This window comes from Pundamilia nyererei, unplaced genomic scaffold, assembly GCF_000239375.1.
Source record: "Pundamilia nyererei isolate P.nyererei 1_Seehausen unplaced genomic scaffold, PunNye1.0 scaffold00039, whole genome shotgun sequence".
Lineage (NCBI taxonomy): Eukaryota > Metazoa > Chordata > Actinopteri > Cichliformes > Cichlidae > Pundamilia > Pundamilia nyererei.
In genome coordinates, this window is record NW_005187440.1 from 4,237,920 (window position 1) to 4,258,236 (window position 20,317).

General features: G+C 41.2%; 1 protein-coding gene across 3 annotated transcripts in view; it reads left to right on the forward strand.

The window, feature by feature from the left end:
* hdac7a (histone deacetylase 7a) overlaps nt 1-20,310 on the forward strand; it is a 57,440-nt gene extending 37,130 nt beyond the window's left edge. For all 3 annotated transcript variants that reach the window (XM_005730848.2, XM_013910291.1, XM_013910292.1), the window contains 24 exons: nt 2,601-2,788; nt 2,929-3,019; nt 3,654-3,774; nt 3,961-4,055; nt 4,595-4,717; nt 4,954-5,063; nt 5,659-5,760; nt 7,288-7,459; nt 8,053-8,258; nt 8,635-8,838; nt 9,110-9,335; nt 9,679-9,812; nt 9,917-10,037; nt 10,775-10,824; nt 11,362-11,469; nt 12,757-12,812; nt 13,195-13,282; nt 13,395-13,514; nt 13,608-13,705; nt 17,517-17,635; nt 17,993-18,126; nt 18,676-18,757; nt 18,895-19,033; nt 19,146-20,310. In XM_005730848.2, coding sequence (XP_005730905.1) covers nt 2,601-2,788; nt 2,929-3,019; nt 3,654-3,774; nt 3,961-4,055; nt 4,595-4,717; nt 4,954-5,063; nt 5,659-5,760; nt 7,288-7,459; nt 8,053-8,258; nt 8,635-8,838; nt 9,110-9,335; nt 9,679-9,812; nt 9,917-10,037; nt 10,775-10,824; nt 11,362-11,469; nt 12,757-12,812; nt 13,195-13,282; nt 13,395-13,514; nt 13,608-13,705; nt 17,517-17,635; nt 17,993-18,126; nt 18,676-18,757; nt 18,895-19,033; nt 19,146-19,188 — 2,930 coding nt within the window. In that variant the 3' untranslated portion in view covers nt 19,189-20,310. The remainder of the gene's footprint in view (nt 1-2,600; nt 2,789-2,928; nt 3,020-3,653; nt 3,775-3,960; nt 4,056-4,594; nt 4,718-4,953; nt 5,064-5,658; nt 5,761-7,287; nt 7,460-8,052; nt 8,259-8,634; nt 8,839-9,109; nt 9,336-9,678; nt 9,813-9,916; nt 10,038-10,774; nt 10,825-11,361; nt 11,470-12,756; nt 12,813-13,194; nt 13,283-13,394; nt 13,515-13,607; nt 13,706-17,516; nt 17,636-17,992; nt 18,127-18,675; nt 18,758-18,894; nt 19,034-19,145) is intronic.
* The last annotated feature ends 7 nt before the right edge of the window (nt 20,311-20,317 follow it).

Consider the following 20,317-nt stretch of genomic DNA (forward strand, 5'->3'; position numbering starts at 1 on the left):
TTTTTTTTGACAACTAACTAGAAGCTGCAGGTGACATCACTGGGTTACTCTAGAAGAGAGATTGTGGTTTCCCTGTAGAAACAAAGACGTCTGTGTAGGTAAATGTTGGAATAGAGTGCCATTTGCTATTTATAACCCAGGAGAGCAGGGTGACAGACACTGGTGTTCCCAAAGTGTGTGTGTGTGTGTGTGTGTGTGTGTGTGTGTGTGTGTGTGTGTGTGTGTGTGTGTGTGTGTGTGTGTGTGTTGCCTTTGTTTGCCAGCCTTTGTTTCCTTGCACGAGCATGTTCTCCTCTACATTTCCTCAGAATAATGACGTTATTATTTTGTGTTGTCATTAAAGAAAATATGTGTGCATAGCCGCCTGTGTCTTTGTGAATGTGTGTGTTTGCCAAGGGATTTCTATTATTCCAGCCACGGCCGGCATTCGGGATGTCTTTCTGCATTTGTAGCCTAATATGGAGGAAGAGTACTGACGATCTAATACAGTAGGTGAGGTTTAATGTTTGTTCTAGGAGACACAGCACTACTGACATCATCTGTCTTCTGTACTGTTGTGTTCATGCCCAGCCTTGTCGCAGATTGTAAAAATAGTCACCTTCTGAAGAAGTCCATGCACATTATGTAATTATTCACAATGAATAAATCATCCATTTACAAAGCGAATGATGATCAGCGTGAGATGCACAATGTCAACATGGTGCTTTAAATTTCCATCTTCAGTCATTCTGCGGTCACTGTAATAAACTTTAAAAAAGCATCAGCACAGCTTCTTGGCTTAACCAGATAGTTTTGTTGTAAAACTTTAGACTTCTGGCTCGGACGGAATTAAAAGTTCAGACAAAAAAAACAAGAAAAAGAAAAATCTTCCCTCCTTTATTTAAATCTTTTACATTTTCCAAGGCCAACTAAAGGGGCTGGATTGGCTGCTTTTAAAGGTGAGTTTCTGCCCCTCAGGCAGTTTGCTTGACGTTATGTGGTGCACATAAACATGAATGGTCCTGTATTTCATGAAGGGCAGCAAGATTTTGAAACTGAAAGTGTGTTTTCTGACTACATTGAGTATTTTTTTTTCTTTCTTTAAACTCCTCTGTTAGGACTCGTGACTGAGGTAGCTGTCAGACATGCGGTAAAGGACTTCTTTTAACCTAAACCACAATCTTTTCTCAAACCTAACCAAACAGTGAGAGAAAAGGCAGCTTAAGTGTAAAAATATTTATTTTTATGATAGTGTGGGATTCGAGCTGCAGTCTCCTTGGTGAAAGCTGTTTGACTTACCCGACCACCACCGGCTCCTGGCTCGTAAGGTGGTCTTGTTTTTCAGACTGGAAGCAGATCGTTTTGTTTGCACGAATACAAATAAGATTAATTTTGGGGATTACTTTACAAATTCCCCTGAGACTGTGGCGTCTATTCATTTCCCTTTTACCCATATCCAGTCAAGTGCTGCTATTGGCATCAGGCCAGGCCACGCTGTGAGTGACATTTACTTCACACTCTGCAGCCCGACATCTGAGCGGCACCCAAGATGATGTCATATGAAGTTATTTCATTGTGCTGTGTGTGTGCGTGCACGCGTGCGCGTGTTTGTGCACACATGCAAGTTTAAGCATTAGGCAGGTTTGTGCAATCGGTATTTACTCAAGCCTATTTTGTGTGCAGCTCGTGATTGTGTGTAAATGTTTTTTACCGTACGTGTGCCTGCTTGCTTTCGGAAAGCGTGTTCATGCGTGGGTGGTTATTTAAATGTGTGAATAAATAAACCGACATATGCAGGTGAATGTGTGTCACCTGCTGCAGCATTATCCACATGTGTGGTGAGATATATTTGAATACCTATATGTGCTTACAGCTCTGTCTCTTTTTTGGTTTGAGCCACTGTATATTATTTTATTAATTTATTTATTTTTAGTCATGTGTAGACATTTGTGTCTGTGTGTGCCTCATGGACGGAAACCCCCCACCCCCAAGCTGTTCCCAAGCTGTTCCCTCCCTGGATCTTGTTTTTAGCACTGGGTGAGGCAATCTTTCCCATTGACTCAGCTGTGCGATGCAGATAATCCCAACAGCAAAAGGCGTGCGTGTGCGCGTGCGTGTGCGTGCGTGTGTGTGTGTGTGTGTGTGTGTGTGTGTGTGTGAGTGAGTGTTGGTAATGAAAGACCTACACAGATGCCATAAATGCTTCAGGAATGCTGTTTCTACTTGTTGTGTTTACATAAACCCAACTTTCTTGATTCCTGTGTCAGTTTCTTATTATTCCTTCACTTTGGGTCTTGGTGTACTGCATTGGGCATCAGCTTAGGTAGTTGCTGAAGAGCCTTTCATGCTTTCACTGCTGTAGTTTCAAATCCTGTTGTAATTTGTCCCAAGGTTCCTGAAAGCTATTTCAAGCACAGATCTAGAAGGCCCAAATAATTTTGTGCTTTTCCGTTTTTATTGTAAAGCAATTTATATAAAGCCTGCTTCATAGCGACTCCCATGTGCTCCTTGAAATCCTAAATGTTTGTTTTTTCAGCACTTCCCACAGAGCATCAACTGTTCCTCATTGAGGTTTGGGCAAACTGTCTCTCTCTCTTCACTTTATCCTTGCCTTTTCCCAGATTCCTCAGTGGCAGTGTCGCGCACATCCTTGCTGTTTCCCATGGATCTCAGGGTGGGAGAGCGGGGGATGCGCCCTGGTTCGGACACGGTGCTCCTCACCCCGCTGCACCCGCCTTTACACCTTTCACCATTCTCCCCACAACCTCGCAGCTCCTTCTCCCAACAACAGCTTCACCAGCAAATCCGGGTAAGGGGGGAAAAAACTGAGTAAAACCATAAAAGACTTCTTGGGAAAACTTTTGTACAATATATTTTATTACACTGCAGTCTTACCTGACTTTTTGCTTTATAAATGTTGCTAATCTGTGTATGTGTTTGGTGGGGTAGTTTAATATGGAACAAAGGAGGCGAGAGCACGAACATCACGAGAAACAACAAGAGTTGCAGCAGCTAAAGCACAAAGACAAGAGTCAACAGAGTGAGTTCACACACACACACACACCCACACACAAAATTGGAAATTAAACTCTAACTTTGCTACTCTACAGGTCTCTACAAGACTCCAGCTAATTTTTTTTTTCACTTTTCATAAAACCATTTCCACAAATTTAAGAATCATTATGGCCCAGAGTACTAATCATGGCCAGAGAGGAAAGTCCCTGCAAGAGATCATCTTCATCTTTGCTACACAGTGTTTCTTCAATTGCAAAGCTGCTTTCTTTGAAGTGAGATCTAAATATAACCTGAAAAAGTGGAGATAAATATAGTTTTGCATCCAGGCACATAAAGTCCCTGGGTCAATATTGACTTGATCACTCGTAGCACCAGCTGCCACCTCGGTGTGCACACTTACACACAAGAATGGAAGCAAACATAGTCTCAGGCCTAACCGGTGACTTCACAGTGCATTGCACACAAATGCATCGACACTCGGAAGCATACATGCATGTATAGTATTTGCGTTTTATTTATGTATTTATTTCCTGCACAACTATGCAAATAATGTCTAGCTGTGAACACTGTGCTTTAGGCAGGGCTTGCTCCTCCCTTCATGCTGATACAGCTGGTAAATGTTTCTGTGGATTTGATTGGTTGCTGTGGCTGATTGACAGGCGCGGTGGCAAGTTCCTTAGTGAAACAGAAACTCCAGGAGGTGATTCTTAAGAAGCAGAAAAAGGCTGAGCTGGAAAGAACAAACGCTAACTCTCTGACTGCACCTCCTGTCCAATACAGGTAACGCAGCATGTGTGAACAAGCAGAACACAAAACACTAAGTGTACAACACAGTCACATCATAATAATAGTGTTATTCTTTAAATGCACTTTATATCGTGAATTTGAAGTAAAGCTGTACCAGGTGTTGCGTCACTGTTTACATGAATGGTTTGATGTGTAATTGTTATGTTGTGTTTTTTGCAGAAAGCTGGGCCCTGACCCTAGCATACCCACTCTTGTTTCCTCTTCAACGCAGCCCCCTCATGAGGGTCCAGAGGGCACGCCGCTGCGCAGAGCAGGTGAAACATTTGACGCAAAATCCTATTAAGGAGAAATCTGACGAATACATATCATGGTGGAAGCTATGAATTGACACTATAGGGAAGTGAAAGTGAGTTATGACGTGAAAGACCCGAAGACAGCCTGGTCATTTATCATTTATCATTCAAATAGCAAAGTGAAATATTTACTTCAGTTAGTTCTTTCAGAAGGGAAGAAATATTGCACTGCTCCTGACTTCATGCCAAAACCGGAGGAATCAAAATCTGTTTAAAAAAATAAAAATAAAATATATATATATATATATATATGTATGTATGTATATGTTTATTTTGAAAGGTTGTCTCCAACCTTTCTATCAAAAACTACTGAATAATCTTTACTCAGTCCAGAGAGTAAGAGTTCCTGTGTATTAAGTATTTGGTAACACTAACATTTTCCTGTTATGACACATTGTGAACATTTGGGATTTCATTACATGGAAATTGATTCATTTTCAGCTTTTACAGTCAGCAAACAGCATGAAGTAATATTCCTTTGTTCATCTCTTATTCACTAGCGTCGGAGCCTAATCTGAAGGTGAAAAACAAGCTGAAGAAACACCTGAATACCCGCAAGAGTCCGCTCACCCGCAAAGACAGTGCCCCACCCACTGTCAAGCACAGAGTTCCTGATACACTGGGTAACCTTACAGACACACAAATGCCGCAATACATAAGAGCGCTGCATTATTGTAGCCGTAAGCTGTTCTCAATTATTACCGATGCGAGCAACGTTTTTCATTTGTTCATTTTTGGTTTTTTGCCTTGTTTGTTTGTTTTGTACATGATCGTTTGATTGATCTGCTGTGATGTGATTGAAACACAATCGAGCTTCATAGTCAAATATCAAACTCACCTTCTGTCTGTCTGTCTGCAGACTCGTCCCCGAGCAGCAGCAGCACTCCAGTCTCTGGCTGTAGCTCTCCTAACGACAGTCTGCCTAATGAGAATGGACTGCTGCCATCTGCAGGCGGCCTCTCACATGAGGTTTGACAAGAAACACACACACACAGTGCTGTTGAGTCCTCTCAGTTTTACTGTATTAACTCTATCTAAGTTGACGTAATGATATTAAGTTATTTTCACACTTGTTTTAGTAAAATAGTAAAACAGGCATTTTGAGCAGGGTTAAAAAGTTGTTTTCCATGCATTGGCTGCTGCTGAGATGCTGGGTAATGATATGTTTAAATCCATAAGAGTATGGGAACACTGTTTGTCAGCTGTTTATACATAATTCATTTAATCATCAAAGTCAAAACAAAGCAACCTCTGTCACACCTGCTGCGAATGTCTGACTCATGATTTCCCAGTGTAGAGGCAGCTAGAGACAAAACATTAGCTTAGGTTTCATTAGACCATGCTGGTGTAGAGTAGCTCAAAACAGACTGAAATTATTCTAAATAATAACATTTTCAGTTATTATTAACAGTAGAAAATGTTAGACAGTATACCAGCTTTGGTTTAAAATATGAAAATCAGTTTGTTTTTTTCACATATGGTGTAGATTAGGAACGTTTATTTTCATCAGCACAGTTTCAGTTGGATTTCAATTTTACATCATGTTTATGTTTGGTATTCTCAGGCCCAGAAACTGCTGCTCAGAGATGGTACTCTAGCTAACTTCACCATCCAGAGTCCCTCCACCCTGCCCACCATCACACTGGGACTACCAGCTAACTCGAGGGTAAAAACTGAACTCATTTCTTACCTCTGCCAAGAAGGTTATGTTTCTGGTAGCGTTTATGTGTGTGTGTGTGTGTGTGTGTGTGTGTGCGTGTCATTTTGTCATTCTGTCTGTAAACGCGACATCTCGAAAGGTTTTGGATGAATTCTGACTGAACTTTTTAGGGGTGTAGAGCAGTTTCATGTTAAACATCTGTTCAAGGTCAACTTGATTATTTGTTAATCAAAAAGTGACAAAAAGCCTTATAACATAGAAACTGTGATTGAAGTTTTAAATATCGTGACACATTTGACCTCTGACCTCACAATAGATTGATATGAAGGTGAAAAGTCATAATGCGATATAGAGCTATTTAAAACTATGTTTCTTAATTTCCTTGTGTGGGTGGGTTAGGGTTGGCTGTAGCTCAGGCGATGGAACTAATCTACTACTGGTAAGGTTCATGCTTTGATCCCTGGCTGCTCCAGACTGCTTGCCAAAGTATCCTTGGGCAAAATACTGAACCACATGTTGCTCTCTGATGCATCCATCAGAGTGTCGATGTGTGTGACTGTTAGCTAGAAAGCATCGGGGGAAAAAAGTGGTTTTATGATTGGATGTGAAGGGGTGACTAAGTCATGTTGTAGGTAGGAGTAGAAAAGCACTACATGAGAACCACTCCAGTTACCAGTTTGTATTGACAACATACAGGCATACAGGGAATGTTATATAAGCATTCTAAATATCATATTAATTATTATGACTTTGTTATGTACATTAAGGTAAAAAAATTAACGTACACTGTTTCTGAATAAGGTTTTTTTCCCTTTGCTATTTATTGCTAAACATAAAAAAAAAACTTAACAGTAAAATGAATTCTATATATTTACTATATCCCAATATATTATAAACCGTATATTAAAAAGGGTTTCAGCAAGGCAAATAACAAAAGCCTGTACTTTGGAGTGCCATAAGAACAAATACAAACTTCTGAATGTAAAAAGAACAAAGAAAACAAAACGGATATATACAAAATACTTCACTGTGTCCTTGAAAGTAAAGGCTGCGCAGAGAGTGAGCTGATTTGGTGGAGGTTTGCACTATTAAATTTGTGTTATAATAAATTATCTAGACTCAAATCTGAGTGTTGAGATGACTGTGCAGTGCAGTCTGTAGTGTTACAATTAGCCTAAGTCACATCACAGTGACTTCAAAATCTCTCTGAAGTGAATGAAATCATTTCTGTTTCACATATCCTGTTTTACAAAGGAAGTAAGTCAATTAAAGGAAGCTTGATTCTCAGGGGTTGCTGTTTCACTATGACCTGAAACTCTGGCTTTCTGACATTACAGCATGATGAAATTAAAAGACACTTTAGGCGGTTATGTCACTTCCGCTTTACATCAGTGTCATCAGAACTGATCAACACAGAAATGTTTGTCACAACGAAATGTGTGTTGTTATTTGTTGTCCTGTGAATTCATCCGTGTTGAACGTAAACTAGTGTGTTTGCTGTGACTACAAAGTTATTTTCAACTGTGTGTGCAGACTGAAGGAGAGCTGTCCTCGCTGAAGGTCAGCCGAGTACCCGTGGTCACTGCCGGCGGCTCTTCAGTGTTCCTCCCCCTCAGCAGAGAAGATCAGGCAGGGCAGATGAACCCACACCTACCTGTCATCATCCTGGAGCCATCTGGACTGGTCCGCACTCCGCTACTCACCGGTGAGACTCTGCACTCATCCACAGTGTTGAGGCAAAAGCTCTGCAGTTCACAGTTGAAAAGTTTTCATTTTAATGTTATGTGTGATTTATTTGCAAAACTTCATCAGCATTAAAACAGAAGCACAACGCTGCAAAATATGCACATCCATGGTATTGACAGTTGTGTAACCCTGTTCTTAGTTTTAGTGAATGAAATGTTACAGCACCACCTGGTGGTTACATTGGGAATGCACTTTTGTTGACTTTCAGACGAGTAAACTCAGCGGCTACCACTTTCAGACTATTTTTAATCTCTCACCTTTTTTGTGTGCTTCATTTCAGTAACTTTTCTTTCTTTTCATTTTGTTTGAACGTATGTCTTTGCTTTCACGCAAGTGAATTGTACATATATTTATTAGTTTCAGATGTAGCCATTCTTGTATTTTGCTTGTTTACATTATTGTATTTTGCACAACTCTGTTGCTTGTGAAGCTCGCACACAAGAATTTCACTCACATGTACTGTACCAATGTACCTGCACATGTGATGTGACAATAAAAGTGATTTGATTTGATTTGATTTGATTTCCTCTTTATCACCCTGTCTCTTGGCAGTTCAAGGCCTAGACTCCGTTCCGCTTCAGTTTGCGCAGCCGTTGGACCACCTGTCTGCTGGAGGTGCTCAATCACACAAGCCCCTGAGCAGAGCACGCTCAGAACCCCTTCCTCAGAGTCCCCACGCGCTTCACACACATCTCCTACAACAACAGCACAACACACAACTACTGGAGAGGCTCAAACAGCAGACACACCTGGGCAAGGTAGGAATACATGTGCACCTTTCAGTGCTGTTTGAGATCATACATGATCTCCTCTTTGCCACATTTGCATCAAGACTGATAAAACTGGCTGCCTGTAACCTTTTAAACATGATTAAAGGTACACCCAGGTTTGTCATTAAGGGGGGTGTGGGGGAGGCTGAGCCTTTCTTGAGATTGTTTTATTAAGCCTCATGTCCCAGCTCATTGCCCTTCACTCGTTAAATTCACTTTACCTCCGACATCAGCCATTCTGAGCCGTTCTTTTTTTTTTTTTCTTTTTTTTTCTCTTTTTAATGGATTAAAGTGAACTGAACACAGATTAACAAACATTTTTTACTTTTAAATCCATCTTTAACGTGTGTATGTCCATGTACAGCTGATGTCCAAGTCCAGTGAGAAGCCCAGATTGCATCAGATACCTTCTGAGGATATGGACTCAGAGGACGGTGGCGGGACGTCACCCACGGAGCCAGCCTATCACAGCAGATGGCGGTCAGAGTCGCTGAGGGAAGTGGAGCCATCAGCATCCAAGACACAAGAGGAGCAGATGAACCTGCAGCATGCCCTCATACTTAATCAGGTTTGGAAACATAGACTACCTTCAAACACACACACACTCTTGTACAAACACAAACAGGTAGTTGGATAAAACACAACTGTGGAAATTTTTTCTTCATCATCCAGTCCTGTAGATGGCAGCCTAACACTGGCATCTGCATATTTCATATTAGTAGCAACTGAACATTTTTCTTTGTGTAATTTAACTTTTTCTCCTTTTTATTCTTTTATTATTGATAACTGTAGACTGTATATCTGATTTATCTATGTTCCCTATCAATTTCTCCCACTAGTCGTTGCTATGGGAACAGCAGAAGCAGCTGCAGCAGCTCCACCGACAAATGGAGACCCTGGCAGTACCTGTGTTGCGTGGAGGCGGCGGGGCTGTTGGTGGCTTGGGCGTCCATCGCCCCGTGTTCCGTACGCAGTCTTCCCCAGCCTCCACCTCTCTCACTCTGCCAGAGAAAACCCTCAATCTTCCTGCACAAGACACCAGCAGCAAGCCACGCTTCACCACTGGTGAGTCACAGTGTTCTAATGCATATCGCACCTTCTGTGTACAAATTTTTATTATTTTTAGGCTGGGGCTGTATAACATGTCAGATCTATCAAACAGTTGACAGGGTTTTTCCAGATGGTTTCACAAATTATGTGCTGTAATAGCTGGTCTACTCACGAGAGTTAGTTGTGTATTATTAAATGTATCTTTATATTGATATGTTGACAAAAATCACAAGTGAGGAGCATGCTCAGTTAATAGTGGTTAATCTGCAACAGCGGGTGTGTGATTACTGGTGGCAGTTCTTATCAAAATGGCCATCTCGACTAACATGCTGTTATAAATCCTTTTTTTTGTACACAGGCCTCGTCTATGACTCTCAAATGCTGAAACACCAGTGTACCTGTGGAGATAACAGCAGTCACCCAGAGCATGCTGGGAGGATACAGAGCATCTGGTCCCGACTACAGGAGAGAGGCCTGAAGGGACAGTGCGAGGTATGACACAGGACGGTCAGGTATCATTATTGTTATTAATAAGATATTAATTACTTTGATTTCGAATGTCTCATCATTTTATGCATCTTATGCTCGTCTTGCAGAGTATCCGCGGCCGTAAAGCCACTCTGGAGGAGCTGCAGTCCGTCCACACGGAGCGTCACGTGTTGCTATATGGCACCAACCCGCTCAATAGGCTCAAACTGGATAACCGCAAACTGGCTGGTACGCTTCACCTCATATTGATTGTGTTTAGAATCATCAAAGAGTAATTTCAAGGGTTTTAGAGTGAAAGAAATTATACTTTTATCCACAAAACATCCTTTGAATTCAATCCCTGCCAAATGAGTTCATGCAGTGCTGATTATCCCTATCAGAACCAGTCAGATCTCTCTGTATTTGGCAGCGTACTTGGGTTTTAAATCGAGTGATGACAAAATGGATTAATTTTATTCAAACCAGTAAAGGCTGGTTTGACAGAGCTGAAGAGAGATGATCAACAATAGCAGTGAAGACAGAGTTTGTTAGGAGCTGCTTGGAGGCATCAGCAGTGGAAAAATGGTGGAAAGATTTTAAAGAAATTAAGAATATTAAATGAAGATCAGGCATGTATAAGTCTTTTGAGGGATTAAACTGTTAAAAATCCAATGGCAGGGACAAAAACAGTTTATCATCAAAAACAAGTTTTCAGTTCTGCAGTTATTCTCACTGCCAGATGGGGGAGACAAACACTCTGCACTTCTCTTTAAATATTTATATGAAATAAATGTGTTTTGGAAGCGTGTATTTGTGTATACTGTCTTATACACAAAAATGACATTTATGGCATTATGATAGCTTAATCACAATATGCCTGATTCCTCATGACATAAAAGGATTATACAAGCTTAAAAAACAAAACAATTACTTCTAATAAATGTATGAATGCACAATAAAAATGTATATTTCTCTTTGATTTTCAGGGATCCTGTCTCAAAGGATGTTTGTGATGTTACCATGCGGCGGTGTAGGGGTAAGAAAAACCAACAATACACACCAAGACTTAATGAATGCCGTAGAAAATGCCACAATCGCTGAAATAATGAAAGTCAACACTGTTTCAAAGAAAAGCAGCAAAGACACGAATATTACAAAGCAGACAGAAATAAAGAGAATATATTAGAGTGGAAAAGAGACCTGGCTCAGCCCTGCGCTAACATTTGCCTGACAGTCCAAGTCGAACCATGACAACTCAGACTAATGAGAACAACATGTCCAGGACCCGGGATGAAAGGAATGCCTTAGATTTCATCGTCTGAGCCAAATGCAGTTATGCCAGGTTGCGAACAAACAGAGGAGAGAGAAAAAAGCCAATGGAAAGAAAAATGACTTGTAAATATAGATCTGTGTTAACATGGGAGACAAAAGTGACATGTTTACTCTCGAGTCACATTAGTGCAGGAGATTCTGGTTTAAAAAATGAGATTATTTCAGCAGCAGCGACATAAACTGTGTAGTTTTTAATGCTTCCTTCAATGCATACTGATCATTTGTAATTTTGGATCGGCAGGTTGATAATGACACCATTTGGAATGAGTCGCACACCTCCACGGCGTCACGTCTGGCAGCAGGAAGTGTCGTGGAGCTGGCGTTCAGAGTGGCCAAAGGAGAACTAAAGGTGAGACTCAAAACTCTGCAGTCATCTAACGCTGTGTGAAAGAGACAGACCACAGATGGACAGGCTAGTTTCAGACATGTAGTTTTGTTTGCAAAACTACATGTCGGAAACTACTAGTTTCCGACATGTAGTCACCTGCGGCAATTGCAGTAAAGCACTTTATTTGGAACCACTGAGCTACTGAATGGACCGAGTTTAAAGTTGGCATTCAACGTTAGCTGTCGGTGGTAACGATCAATAAAGTTGACGTTTCTAAGCAGCTATAATATGATGTAATGTGTAGCTGTCATGATGTCAGTAAGTTGAACAACTGCTTCACCAAAAACTGCACAGCACCTTCTGAGAAACAGTATTTTAAAAACATGTAGTACAGTAAGTGTATTTATGACTTATTTAATGCTCCTCAGGCTCTGAGCTGTGGGCCAAAACAAATTAGAGAAACTCTAACTTGTTTTTGAGAAGGTTATATCCACCATGGCAGTTCTTTGTTTCTACGAGTAAACTAGTAGACTAGAACTGAGCAGAGAAGCGTTTCTTAGCAGAAGCCACTTCAAAGGTGATGGGTTTCAAAAAAGGGCTTTTCTGTTATATTATGGCCTTAATTGTCTTTCTTTTCCTCGTTGCACTCAAAATTTGGGATGAAAGACTTTTTTTGTTGTAAAAACATGATTGGTTTAATAAAAAAAGATGAAATAGCAGGTTGACCTAAAAGGTTTTTTGTTAAAAACCCAACCAAACGAGCATGAAACAAATGTGTGAAACGAGCAGGTCAAGTACAGTGTTAAAAACAGTAAAGCAGCATCCTGGCGTTCAGCTCCATAAACTGTGCATGCTACATTCAGTGCATATTATGCATGAGCTTTACACACATAATTAGTATTAATATAATAATGTTGTTCTTATGCCTGCACCTGTGCTTATGTTCTAATATACCGCATCAGTGTATTACACTGGTATAGTAGAGCTAGCTAACAAAGCTAGATGTTACACTTAAATAGTACAAACTGCCAAAATTATAACATTTGTTGGGATTAAAAATGATCTATTAAGAGATCAGAAAGCTACTTCACTCCTATAAATGCAAAGAGCACTGATGTAAACCATCCTTCCTTACGTGACCTCTGTCAGTTAGCTTGAGCCTAGCAGGGTTTTTGACAGTAGCATTGTACCTTTTTGGGCACGCGTGAGTCTTTAGTCGTGTGTGCCAAAGATCGTAGGTTCTGAACAGCTCTGTTAAAGTTTACCATGTCACAATGCTAATTAGTGGCATCTATCTCTTCTTTGCAGAATGGCTTTGCTGTTGTCAGACCACCAGGGCATCATGCAGACCCCTCCAATCCCATGTAAGTGTGTGTTTGTGTGTGAGTCATAGTTGGTTTTCCTGTTCTTACTGCGCTGTCAGCACGTCCTCTGTGGATGATTGTGAAAGAGAAAAAAAACTGACAGAATATAATATTTTTGTGGTGGGGGTTTGTTTACATGATGTTCTTTTCGTTTTTTAATTAAATTTTTTAAGCAATATTTGTGCATCAATAACTTTTGCAGGACTCTTTACCCTGTTAACCTTGCACCTTGCATGTCTCTGAAACCAAGAATAAGGAAATGGCAAAAGTCAAAATCACACAGGTCTTTTCATTAACCAATTACCTTTACTTTTTTGACAGTTAAAGATTAAAGTCTTTATATTCTTTGTCTTTAAACATTGGCTCTGTCTCTGTCTTTCAGGGGTTTCTGTTACTTCAATTCTGTAGCTATAGCTGCTAAACAGCTCCAACACAAGCTCAGCGTCAGCAAGATCCTCATTGTCGACTGGGTAAGACTTCCTGTTAACTGTGGCCTCATTTTACTGTGTGATACCCATCCCCTTAGAACATGACTGTGGCAACTATTGTGCTAAACTAATCTCTCCTCATCGCCATGGCTAGGACGTTCACCATGGTAATGGCACGGAGGAAGTGTTTTACAACGACCCCAGTGTTCTCTACATCTCACTTCATCGTTATGACGACGGAAACTTCTTCCCCGGCAGTGGGTCTCCCGCTGAGGTAGGTGACATCCAGGACTGTTTGCTTCCCTTTTGAGAGAGTAATGCTATCAGAGAAGAATGACATCAATTGTCTTTGTTATTTGGCGTTTAGGTTGGATCTGGAGCTGGTGAGGGCTTTAATGTGAATGTGGCGTGGACAGGAGGACTGGACCCACCCATGGGAGATGCTGAATACCTCGCTGCATTCAGGTAGAGCCAACTCTGGCTGCGTTTACAGCACAGTGCAGCTAAATGGGTGACAAATTAAAATATAGTGATGGAAACCTCCCTGAGATATTTCTCTTAAATATTCAGTTGGGTTGAATGAAGGTTGCCTTGTTGAATAAGATACATGATTCACATCATTACTTTCCACTGGCCTCTTGCGCCATCCATGGAAATATCTGCGTTCGCCATGCTTTATTACACAGAGTTCTTTATTCGTTAGCTTTTTCATGGAGACTGGAAATATATCAAAGTGTAGAAAGAATGAACATTTATAGGTATTTTCTCTTTTCTTGTACGACAGTAGTTTTGATTGATAAGGACAGTGTCATTTAGCACAAGTGTAATCAGTAGATTTCTCCCATTTCCTCTAAACTGAGCCACAACTGAAACACTGAAGTCGATCAGAGACTCAGCTCCCCGCTACCTCTGACGTACTTCTTGCGTAATTAATAATCCTTGTCATTTGGAGAGCATGTGTCTAGCCCTCCCTGTTTCCAATAACTTCAGATGGTTTACAGTAAATGGTCTCCAGGTCTTGTGTTTGACAGATTGCAAACCGTTACTTCCTGCTGGTGGGTTGGATAATTGTCATCGGTGGGAGTTTAGCACCAATAAAGTTTCAGTCTTGTGGGCTCTTTGGTTGTCTGGTGCTTCCAAGCCCCAAGGAAACACTGGCAACCATGTGGTTACTGGAAAAGAGGCACAGTGGTGAGCTCAAAGACATAAGTGGGGGAACTCTGCATATATGCATGTCCACAAATGTTTAAACCCAAACACGTAAGATCAAACATATTCAAGTACGTATCAGGTGGATCGGTCATAATCCGGAAACTCAGGAAATGACAAAATAGCCGTGCGCCGTCAACAGTGATCTGCCAAAATATTTAGTTCTGACTGTTTACTCCCCATAATACACAAGCTCACTCTGTGTGAGTTTTATTTATGCAGTGCTCCTTTAGTTCTAGAGCATTTCTAAAAGTGCTTGTTTTAGGACTGGCTCTTAGTTTTATTTGGATTTTTGGGTTTATCCGTACATTGATAGTCAGAGCATGTCTTATATTCCAAGGGCATATGGTGACAAAAATACTTCTGTGTCGAGTGTGAAGAGAAACATTACTGTAAGTTCAGTTTGAAATTTTGTTCCCTTTAAAGCCGGTGGATCTATTTTCTGATCATTTGTATTGAGGTTTGGTCCCTTGACTTCAGTGCTTTAATACCGTCCCTAACATTCAGGACGCTTTTGATTATCTGGGATGTTTGTACCTTCTAGAGTAACATGATAAAATACTGATCTCTTTTTTTCCGATTTAAAACAGACTTAGTTCTTTAAAAAAATATGATCACTAACAAAATTAAGTTGAAAGGGTCTCTAAAGTAATCAGATCTTACTTGAGAGGAGTGCGCTGACTCATCTGCAGTGGACACAGTGAAATTGCTTCAGAGTATCATCTTTAGTACATAACACAGATCTGGACCTAATAGAACTTCTAAGTAATTTTCTGTTTTTCACTCTGCCTGGAGCCCCATGAGGACAAAAGATCACGACATCAAAGCTTTCTCAGATAATTGCCTTCTCAGTTATTCAAAATAATACTGATGCTAATATGTGAGCTTTTCGTATATAAGTTGCAAAACTTCAGAAACTCACGTTTCTTCCACGTGCAGTGAAGTATGGTGCACCGATTTTGAGACCCACCCATTCAACACCACTGTAGATTTACTACATATTTGAATTATTCTTGTTGTGAAAAAAGTAGATCTTTATTTAGAACGTCAGGCTAATCGAATCAGCCTGCATGTCTTAAATGTAGCCGTGAGCTCATTTTTCTGACAGTGTTCAGAATAAATAAATAACTGTGCTGGATTTCCTGATGAGGATTAGCTGGAAGTATTTTTTTAGCTATTTTGAAAGCAAATGTTTATAATTCTATTATGATTAGCCTGTAGGTCAACATAATCCCTGTTTAAGCCCTAATGGGGAGGTGCTTTGCCTGAAAAACTTTTTAAAAACCCCAACTCCCTCACCACTCAGCCACCCAGCATTTAAAGCGCTATGAATGCGCTTTGTAATTAATAAAGTTTTTTTTGAAAGCATCGAAGGGTTTGTGGAAAAACACAAAGTGCCGGCGCTGTTTAATAGAATCCATTTTATGAGTTAAGTTTGCAAGCGCTTAGCTGCAGAGGGGGAGCTTTGTTGTATTTTCACCTTATCCCTCACTCACCCTCCCCACCCTTAAGTTTTCCATCACCCCAACCCTCACCCACCACCACCCAGCACACATTCTCGCCCTCTTCCTGTCCTCCCTTGATTGATCTTTAATAACCGTCCCCTCCTCTCCCCAATCCTGCCCTCCCCTCCTGTCTTCCATCTTTCCATTAGTTTGTCTGCAGTCTCTCTCTCTAGGGGGACCGTGGCAACTTTAATGGCTCTACAGGGGAGGTGGGGTTGGGTTTTGCGGTCAGGCGTGTGGGGATGAGTGAGGAGTGTGCGCACGCTTTTGATTCATATCTGCATTGGTGTGATAAAGCTGAGGCCTGCTTTATGAATTACAATTTTTGGACGAATCAAAGCACCGCTGATGTGCGTTTGCACGTGCACGCTCATTTTGGAATGTGTTTGTTTTATCTCGGCGACCTTATTTCTCTCTATGAGCTCATGTTGTCCATCTGCACGCAGTCATGTCAGCAGTATGCGTTTGGATATGTGCGCCTCTGTGTCTTGTGTGTGCGTGTGCTTGAAGGGGGAAGGAGGGGAGGTCTCCAAAGTCCCCAGGCAGAATAATGAAGGTAAATGGATCCCAGATGGACTGTTTTTCCTCTTTTTCCCTGTGTTGTCAATGACGTGAGGAGAGTGACAAGCCTCTAATGGGAAACAGACTCGCACGCTGCAGCTTTGAACTTCTCGCCGACAGCATCGAGTCGAGCTTCTCCCCGTCTCCGGACAGTACTACTTTCTTCCCTAACAACAAGAGCATTAAGGACAATTTCATCTATTGGAAATCCACAAAGAAGTTAGCGAGTATAAGAGCTGACAAAACAACAATATGACTTTGTTGAGCTGGCTTGTGTTCCTCAAGCTCTGCAGCTTCTCCCACAGAGGAAACAATAGTTCTTTGTCAGCTGTGCTCGGGCTGCTGAGTCTGGGATCAGCCAGTACGTCGTTTCACTTGTCATGTTAATGACTTCTTTAGATTTAATGGTAAATATTTGTCTTGTGTCCAGTTTGGACATGCCCAGTTGTGTTTGAAAACGGCTATATTTCACTGAATGCTAGGGCCGGTCTTCATAAGCACCCTAATGAAATGAATCCACACCGAAGTGCTTCTGTCAGCAGTTTATTTAAACATTGAATCAACAGAGATGGAGACTACAGCTGGTTCTTCTTTGCTTTTCATCACTTTGTGTCCTGTTAGTGCAACTTAACTTCCCCCACGATGTTTCAGTGGTGATGTCAATATATCGGTTTTTTTGTTTTGTTTTTCACGTTCATTTTGTGTTAATTTTGTCAACGGTGTTGATTTTTCAAATCAATCAGTGACTCAGTTTCCTGTTGAACTTTATAATTAAGGCTCAAATGTGCACATCAGAATTTATTGTCCTATTCCTCGACAGCAATGTGTTTCTAACAACTGTAGGTGCATGTTACAGCCAGGAAAATGACACAAAAGTACAAAACACACAAGATATTTGAGTAAAATTACACACTCCTTTGAAGACTGTATTGGAAAGAGTCCCCTACAACCATCCCTTCCCAGTCCCTTGAAGTCATTATGATCTCTGTGTGTTCATACAGGTCTGTGGTGATGCCGATTGCTCAGGAGTTCTCTCCAGATGTAGTTCTGGTGTCAGCCGGGTTTGACGCCGCCGAGGGAAACCCCGCTCCTCTAGGAGGCTACAAGGTCTCGGCCAAATGTAAGAACACTTTCCCACCGCAGACTGCACTTGGCCTTAACTTTTGTCTTATTTGTAGCAGGAGACAGTGAAACTTTCTGTTAAGACCCTGAGTGTCTCAAGATATTAGAGTTTCTTGAAGCTCATGTTTAGCATGAACAAAAGAGCAGGATTCAAGTTCCTTCTACTGTGTCTTGCTTCACTGCTGATATTACCATAATTACAGTAATTAGTAATTGGTATGTTGCTGTGGGAGGATCTACGGATGAAAATATGCATTTGTTTTTGGAGACTATTGGAAATTGCAACAGTTCACCTGCCAAGCTTTGTTGTCATTTAATGTTAACAACTCTGTGTGCGTGTTTGTGTTCGCCGCAGGTTTTGGTTTCCTGACCCGTCAGCTGATGTCTCTAGCAGGAGGCCGTCTGGTTTTGGCCCTTGAGGGAGGTCACGACCTCACAGCAATCTGTGACGCATCTGAAGCCTGTGTCAGTTCACTCTTGGGCATACAGGTATGACTAATGGAGTTCTTTACTAGTGTTTGTTTGTTTGTTTGTTTGTTTGTTTGTTTGTTTGTTTGTTTGTTTGTTTGTTTTTACAGTTAGCTGGAGCACAGTGTCCCATTTTTACTACAGTTAGAGGGACTTGGTAGGGACAGTGTATCTCGGAGTTCGTTATTCTTTCATTTTGTACAAGTGTCACTCGTCACATCATGGATCAGCTACCACAATGTGCTCACTGAAGTGGTGCTTCCATTCCAATAAACATAGTGCCAAGTTTTGACAGAATTGATCACAGTCCTACTTTACCAGCAGATGATCAGTGCTGAAATTCTTTCCAGGGTCAGCTGAATTCTGGTTTATTGTCAGGATGTTAAGACTATTTTTAAAGGTCTTGCAAAACAGGCAGGCTAATGAAACATTCTCTGTTTAACCAGTTTGTGCATGTGTAAGCTTCAAATGAAAAATAAATAATGTCTTTTCAATTTGTAGAAATTAAATGATACTGTCGTAGCCATTTTGGTTCTAAAGATGGTGTTTTGTTGTGTGTTTGTCCTGTAGGAACCGCTGCCGGAAGACGTCCTCCTCCAGAAGCCCAACGCTAACGCAGTCCGCTCCCTACAAACTGTCATACAGATACAAAGTGAGCAGCGCTTATGTTTCATCCTCTTCTCTGCATTTTTATTTCAGTTGTAATCAACACTTAACCAGTGGATATGATGTCAAAACTACAACGTTGAAATTCGCTTGACATTTTTGTTACGTCTTGTGTGCTTGCAGGTCAGTACTGGCAGAGTTTGAAGGCCTACAGTGGATCAGTGGGTCTGTCATACATGGCTGCTCAGAGCAGAGACTGTGAGGAAACGGATGCTGTCAAGGCTTTGGCCTCGCTCTCTGTTGGAGTTCTTTCAAGCAAGAGGTACAGTGCATGGATACAAACACACACAGTCAAAAATCCCACTTCCATCCTTTATATCGATGCAAACTCTCCCAGGTCTCTGCTCACATGTGCTTTTCACACTTCCCTCCAGCCTCCCTGATGAGCCAATGGAACATGACAGCGACTCCGTGTAGGAAAACCCAACCAATCACCTCGCAGAACGTTCAGAAGCCTCAGATCTCCCGTGTTGTCATATGAACATGAAGGGGACACATTTTCAAAGCCACTGAGCCCCGACCTTCTTCACACATACGCAGGCCAACGGAGACCCAATGCTGAACCTCTACAGACCCGCCGTTTTGAGCACCTCAACCACTCAGCTGAAGCCAGCAGCACTACCTGCAGCTGAGTAACCTTCTGAAACCTCACCAAAGAGCAATACAAGTTGATTTCAATAGTCTTCTCATGTCTTCTTACTGACATTGGACCGTGTGTGTGTGCGTATTGTCAGGGCCACAGCCCTGTTACCACAAACCTTTGAGGATCAGACCAAAAATCAGAAGTGGACTTGAGCTCTGATTCCTCTTTGAGCACCAGCAGCTGTTTTTGTTGCCTTACCTTTGCCTTAATACCAACATCAGAGGGAAACTTCAGATCATAAATTCTTTCTGCCACATTGCTTCTCATATCAGACTCGAACTGAGTGGGATGAAAAACAATGCAGAACAAAACTACTGTATACCATCAGGTAAAGGCATATATGCTTGATGGACACGATGCAAACGTAGCACCATGAAGAAGTGGCCCCATCATTAAGAAACAAGATTCAAAAAAAGAGAGACCTAGTTGCTGCGTCTGCTATAATGATGTCATTACCTACAATTTAACCACTAGAAGAAGACGACAAAGCAAAGAAGAGGAAACAAAGACACAAAACAAAGAAAGAACGGGCAGTTCTTCATTGTTTTATTGCACTGTTCATTCCATAATGTGAACCATGAGAAATTCCAAAGCTCTGGGAAAGAAAAAAACAAACTTCTCCTCTCTGTAGATAATTGAAAGGTTTTTTGAAGATTTGGATGAAATGTTGTTTGCTATCTTTTTCCCACTCTTCATCTGAGATGTCTTAAATGGTCTCTGACTGACTGTGGACACGTCTGGGCTGAAATACTGTAGAGTTTAATTCATCTGAAAGTAGGCAATATTTTCAAAGCAGAATTATTATTTACTGCTGTTCAGTGTCTTACATTCATGTGCATTTAAAAGCCTACACACACACACACACACACACACACACACACACACACACACACACACACACAC